The following is a 7,077-nucleotide window of genomic DNA, read 5'->3' on the forward strand; positions in this document are numbered from 1 at the left end:
GTGCATCCAGACACTGTTCATCCAAATATATATCCATTTCATAAAGAAGAATCCCCTGCCCTTCACTAGAAGAAGAAGAGGAGGAGGAGGAGATTGGATTTATACCCTACCCTACCCTTCACTCAGACTCAGCTCTTCAGTTCATGAACATAACTTCATGATCAGCCAAAATTCATGATGAATTTAAGTTCAGGAGTGGGTTTTTGCCCATCCTTATATATTGGTGATGACTGAGGACACTGAAATGGATCACAGTGAGAGTTGTAATGTTATGCAACTCAAGCCTGTAGGCCCCGGGGATCTGGGTGCAATGCCCCCTCCCAAATCTCCCCTGCCCCGAATCTTCCCTGAGGTGGAGAGAGACTAGGGCTGCTGGTCGGAGGGCAGCAATGGGAGCGGCAGAGAAGGAGTGCATGCCTGACACCAGCACAGCTGGCTCTGCCCCCAGGCCCGGCACATAAGAAGGACCTGACGTTATGAGCCTCGCCAAGGTACAACCACGAACTTCTACCTTCACCTGGACCTTCAAGAGTTGTGGGCCACTGAAAAGTTCTCCTGAGAACTTAGACCCCATTTTACTGTCACAACCTCCAAAGTCCCGAAAAATGTCCAGCTGTTCCTGTGGCTCCTTTTGAAGGAGTCTGGGGGACTCTCGTCTCCACCCTCTCTTCACCAAGCAGGGCCCCTTCTGCCGGGGCTGAGCAAAAGCGTGATTTGGAGAAGGTGGTAGGGGGAGATTTGCCTTGGAAAATGGGCACTGGGCTGTGGAGCTAATGGCAGGCACCCCTTCCATTCACCTACGTGGGAAGGGTGTCAGAGGTCAATGGGGGGTTGTGTTTCGATCCTTTCTCACAAGGTGACTTGGTGGGCTGCTCCTGCAGAACTGTTGGGAGCGCAAAACAAGAGAGAGAAATTGGTGGTGGGAGGAAAAAGATTAACCGATTAATTTAGTTAAATTAGCAACTGTGCCCCCTCTTTGCCGCTCCATGAAAAAAAATATCAAGCTTTGGGGCAGATCCAACGATTCCTTACATCCACATTCCCCATAGTGTTCTTAAAGTTTTAATCAGATGAAAGAGTAATTAATCTTTGAGTCTAAAGTTTTGACGCTATTCCCCAAGAGTTCTACTCAAGACTTCTGGGTACTATTCCAGGAGGACCTCTGGTATTACAGTTTTTAGAACTGTAGGTACCAAGTACCTGCAAAATCATTGTCTTCTATACCCAGGAGTGGACAGAGGTGTTCTTTTCACAAGAATGAAGAGCAGATCTCTTAATATGTCCCACATGGGCCATTTTTCCAAGAGCTTCTTTGAAAAGGAACTTCAGCTTTTTTGCCATTTTCATCGCTCTACTCCTTGGAAGCTAGATGCAATCTTGGAGAGCTGATCAGCTTCACTTGACCTCCAGCCATACGCAAAACTTCTGGTTCTCTCTCTTCTAGGTCATCAGTCCTAGGCTGAAATAGTAAGCATAAGCTTTGACCTTTACCCAAAAAAACCCAAATTGAACTGGTGACATATTCATAAAAGAGGATTCAGTTTAGTTCAATTCTCTTGCCTTGAAAAGGAAGGCTAGGCTGCGAGTGGGAAAGGTTTTCTTACACTCTGTTTGCTGTGGTATGGAATGAAGAACACATATTGAAGAATTCCTGCCTATGGTCTGGACCTCACGAGGTAAGTAAATCCCCATTATTGACAGAAGTAATGTGTGGATAAATGCTGTTCATCCTCAGAGCCAGACATCTTGGTATTTGCTCTGGTGCTCTGAGTTCTGGCCCAGATTTCCAGTGGACAGCTAATTTGTTTGGCCAGATCTGCTCCAACCTCTGGATCATTTTCATTTGTGAGACTTCACTTGCAGCAAGCAACCCACCCAGCTAAAATCTTTTTCTTTCTCAGCACCATTTCCCAACTGGCCTGGAACAGGGGCCTTTTCCGCCTCCTTCCCATTAACAATGAGTTGTATAACTTTGGGACTGATCCACTGAAGGACTGGTGAGGCTGTCGCTAGCCATGGCAGGAACAGTCCAGGTTTGCTGCTCAAAGTCTAAGGATCTCGGGCCAAACACCACAGACAACAAACAATGAAGAGAAGTTATGGTGGCTGACCAAATGCAGGGTGGCGGTGAGGGAAAAGTACATGCAGGATAATGAAGCTTGAGAGTCAGTTTGGTGTAGTGGTTAAGAGTGGCAGACTCTCATCTGGAGAACTGAGTTTGATTCCTCACTCCTCCGCATGAAGCAGCTGGTGACCTTGGGTCAGTCACAGTTCTCTCAGAGTTCTCTCAGGGCTACCTACCATAGGGTGTCTGTCATGGGAAAAGGAAGGGAAGGTGATTGTAAGCCACTCCAAGGCTGTATAGAAGCAAGTATGAATTTTCCAAATATGCTGGAAGCCCAGCAGATTGTACATAGGTTACCTGCAGTAAAAAGGGAAAGGGTTTGATCTTTTTTATGGTGCAGATCAGTAAATAAATAAAGCCACCACTGAGTTAATGGATAAAGCCAAAAAAATCTTGACACTGAGTCTTTGTTCCTGGGTTCTGAGCTAATGTTCCTAGTTAAGAACATAAGAACATAAGAGATGCCAATGTTGGATCAGGCCAAAGGCCCATCCAGTCCAACACTCTGTGTCACACAGTGGCCAGAAATACCAGTGCCATCAGGAGGTCCACCAGTGGGGCCAGGACATTAGAAACCCTCCCACTGTTGACCCCCCCCCAAGCACCAAGAAGACAGAGCATCACTTGCCCCAGAGCCCCTATCTATACCTTGTGGGTAATAGCCACTGATGGACCTCTGCTCCATATGCTTATCTAATTCCCTTTTGAAGCAGTCCATGCTTGAAGCTGCCACCACCTCCTGTGGCAGTGAATTCCATGTGTTAATCATTCTTTGGGTGAAGAAGCACTTCCTTTTATCCGTTCTAACCCGACCGCTCAGCAATTTCATGGAGTGCCCACGAGTTCTTGTATTGTGAGAAAGGGAGTAAAGTACCTCTTTCTCTACCTGCTCTTTCCCAAGCATAATCTTATAAACCTCAATCATGTCAATAATGTGTCCTTCTGTCCCCCCCCCCACCATCCTTCCTTCCTTCAATAATATTAAATAGTATACCATGACATCACAGCCATTTTATGGCAACTGTAGCAAGGGGATTACAAAGCAACTGAGAGGCAGAGTAGTTGTTCATTGCCTTCCTCTGCAAAGTCTTCCTTGGTGGCCTCCCGTCCGAGTACTACTGACCAATGCTCCCTCTAAGATGTGGAGTCTTATGAGCAAGAATTCTACTTGGTGAGCTACTAGCATTAAAGTGGTGAGCAAGCGATTTGGCTACTGCATAAATAAGTTTGCTCTGGAGCCAGCCCTTCCTAAGACAAAAATGTGTGAGCCAGAGGCTAAAAAACTGTGGGCTAGCTCACACTAACTCAGCTTGGAGGGAACACTGCTACTGACGCTGCTTAGATTCTGAGATTTGATGAGTTCGGGTGATTCCATGCTGCTTTCCTTTCCCAATTATTTAGTACAAAAAATATTATAGCAAAAGAGTGTCACACAACTCTTGGTTGCAGCAGGGTGGAATAGGGATCAATGTGGAACCCAATTTTTTTCCATTATATGTTCAAAGGCTAAGGGAATTTCAATATTGGTACATGCTTTCTATCAGCCAAGTGCTGTTTTTTTTTTCCCAAGGAGGAATGAGTCACTTGAGAGAGGTACAAGTAGGGTTGCCAAGTCAGAACTGAGCCACAGCGGGGGACTCAACCATAGAGTTTTCCCTCGGATGACCGTGGCCCCGCCCCCAGCGTGCCCGGCGTCATCACGTCACTTCCGGGTGACGTGCACGTCGGGGTGGAGTTCCCCCCGGGGTCCGATCTGCCGGCGGCGGGAACGGGCCTCTTAGGCAGGGGTTTCCCCACCCCCCGGGGGAACTTGGCAAGCCTAGGTACAAGCCGAATTATAACATTACTTCACAGTTTAATTCTTTAAAGGTAGCACTTCTCAGTGACCTGGAAGGTTATGATGAAGTTAAATAAAAATGAAACCTCCCCGATGATTATCAGGCTTTGCACTGCTGGTCAATTGGCCGTAATAATAATAAATTTGAAATATTAGGGAAATATCAGTCCATGAAGGCATTTCAAAATGTGTGAGTCATTTTGATACAGATTTACGAGGGGGAATGAATAAAACCGGAATTTAAATACAGAACCAATGTAAAAGGCATTACAACTGCTAGCACTTTATGTTTTGGAATTGTTTTTAGATGGTTTTATTTATGACTGCTCTTTCCTTAAGGACAATTTGGCTCTACAACCATAGGAAGGCAATTCCTGGACGAGAAGTTTATATCTGAGAACCACTTGGCATGTGATTGCACTTTTAGAGGCCTCATTTATTTTTTTACGCTGTGCCTGGTGGTTTATCTTGAAACAACTTGCTTCTGGTCCTTATTGAATTCATACTTTGTATTTACATGATTGTACTATATTTTTATAATAGCCAATGTGTTCCTCACTATTGACCTCTGAGGAAGGCCTATGTAGGCCGAAACACGTCAGGTCAGATTTATAAGCCCTTGTGTTTTATCGTTTGTTATTTATACATAACGTATGATTGGTCCCTTATATAATTTTAAAATTTCTGATTAATAAATACATGTATTTTTATATATTTCCTTCATTAAGTTTTTAATATTTGCCCCCTTTCTTACATTTGACTAACTTTTGTCAGGTTCTGGATTTTATTTATGTTACTACTGTTTTTATGTTGCTCTTGTAAGCCGCCCTAAGCCTGCTTCGGTGGAGGAGGCAGGGTATAAATTAAATCAATCAATCAATCAATAAATGTGTTAAATATTGATCTCTGTTGTCATGGCCACAATTGAGTCTGTGCTTTACATGTGACTGAGTTCACCAGTGTCAATGACCTTAATCAACCACAAAATTAATTCCACTTCATCCTCATTAAGGTCAGTGGGGTTTACGGTACGCCGGATTTTAGGAAATGCATGGATACATGAGAACACAACTTGAGAAAGTACTTCAAAATTTTAAAGCTCATGAAAACTCTGCCAGCGCCACTTATAAACCATCCTATTCTCTCTCTCTCTCTCCCCTCCCACACACAGAAGGAACAAGGCAGAGAATGTCATGGGAACTCCCAATGAGACAACGGTGACTGAATTCATCTTGATCGGGTTATCCGGCCACCCGCAAGCACAGGCTGTGTTCTTTACATTCTTCTTGATGGCGTACCTCATAAGCACTCTTGGGAATGGCCTCATGATTGTATTGATCATTGGTGACTCCTGCCTTCATTCTCCCATGTATTTCTTTCTCTGCACCCTCTCATCAGTAGATCTCGTCATCACCAACAATGCAGTTCCTGGGTCCCTGGTCAACTGCTTCTTTTACATGCCCACCATCTCCTTCTATGGATGCTTGGTTCAGATGTATGTTGGTCTATTACTTGTTGTAATAGAATGTGTCCTTCTGGCTGTTATGGCATACGACCGCTTCGCAGCGATATGCCAGCCACTCCACTACGTGCAGATCATGAGCTGGAGGTTTTGTACTACTTTAGTGTCTTTATGTGTGGTCCTTGCCTTACTGAATACCTTGATCAACATATTGTTGCAGCCAACAGACTTCTGTGGACAAAACATCATTAACCATTTTGTATGTGAGCTACAATCGTTCCTCAAACTGGCCTGCTCCGACACACACATTAGCAATCTCTATGTGCAGCTTTCCACCTTTGTTCTCGTGGTATCACCCTTTGGTTTCATTGTTGTAACATACGGGCGCATAGGATTAGCTGTCCTGCGCATTCGCTCCACACAGGGTCGCAAAAAAGCCTTCTCCACCTGTAGTTCTCACCTCACTGTGGTCAGTGTCTTTTATGGTACAATCATGATCATGTATTTGAAGCACGAACAAAAATCTTCCTCAGATAAAGACAATGTAATCGCTGCACTGTATGCTGTCTTAACTCCCTTGCTCAACCCGCTGATCTACAGCTTGAGAAACAGGGATGTGAAGGGGGCTTTCTGGAGACTGTTTGGTAGGAAAATGTCAGAATAACAATTAGCTCAACAGAACAATATACTCCACTTTTTCTTATGCTAACCTTTTCTTAGAAAAACATAATCAAATGTGATGACCAACACATCCATGTTTTGCCATGTGCACTGGAAAACCCTGCCAGCACCAATTCCTTACTACACAGAAACATGGATGAGTATTTATTATGTGTTGAGATTCCAGCTATATCCTGCACATAATTGGCTTCCAAAATGGAGATTAATCTGATGAGAAGTAGCCATCGTATTATATTTGAAAATATGGGTATGAAATGGTACCAATGACTCCACCTCCTGGGACAATCATAATTCTAATCAACTTTCACTAATATTGGCTTAGAAAGGAAGTAGGGTAGAAACTAGATTCTTGAAGTTCCCAGATGGTAAATAATGTCATGTGAACAGTGGATCCCAGAACACCTCTCCGGATTTTGGTGTTGGAATCCCATTTGAATCTTCACTAGTGAAACTGTAGCTTCACAAGCACATTTAGAGGGACCATGACGTGACACCATTAAATGCCTTTTGGCTCCATAATAGCCTATGGGGGCCTTTAGTAATCCCCATAGGCTACAATGGGGAATCTCATTGGGTATATATGGGGGTCTGGGAGGACTTTTTTTTAAGGTAGAAGCATAGCTTTTGGAGTCTCTACTCAAAAGACTCTCCAAGTTTCAAAAAGGTAGGATCAGGGGGCCCTATTGTATGGGCCCCAAAGGAGATTCCCCATCCTCTATTATTTCCAAAGGAGGGGGGAAAGCACAAAAGCAGGGGCTGCTGTCAAACCAGAGAGTCTCTGCAGTAGAAACTGAAGGTTGGGGGCATTTTTGCAGAACCAGTGCCACTGTGGCAATTCCAGCTCAACAAATCCAAGCAAGGGGGGTGGGGTTTGCAAGCCTAGCACAGCAGAACCAATAAATATACAGAGTGCCCAGCAGAACCCTGCATGTACAGAGTGCCCTGTAGAACCAATGTGACTGTTGCAATGCC

General features: G+C 44.4%; 1 protein-coding gene across 1 annotated transcript; it reads left to right on the plus strand.

The window, feature by feature from the left end:
• Positions 1-5,155: 5,155 nt before the first annotated feature.
• Positions 5,156-6,088, plus strand: LOC107111268 (olfactory receptor 13H1-like). The gene has a single exon (XM_015412216.1). The coding sequence runs from the start codon at positions 5,156-5,158 to the stop codon at positions 6,086-6,088; it is 933 nt and encodes a 310-aa protein (XP_015267702.1).
• The last annotated feature ends 989 nt before the right edge of the window (positions 6,089-7,077 follow it).

This window comes from Gekko japonicus, unplaced genomic scaffold (genome assembly GCF_001447785.1).
Source record: "Gekko japonicus isolate JY-2015 unplaced genomic scaffold, Gekko_japonicus_V1.1 scaffold2458, whole genome shotgun sequence".
Taxonomy (NCBI): domain Eukaryota; kingdom Metazoa; phylum Chordata; class Lepidosauria; order Squamata; family Gekkonidae; genus Gekko; species Gekko japonicus.

Bases quoted from the DNA above. Each gene is read 5' to 3' on its own strand.
- LOC107111268 (XM_015412216.1), top strand. From the start codon at position 5,156: ATGGGAACTCCCAATGAGACAACGGTGACTGAATTCATCTTGATCGGG.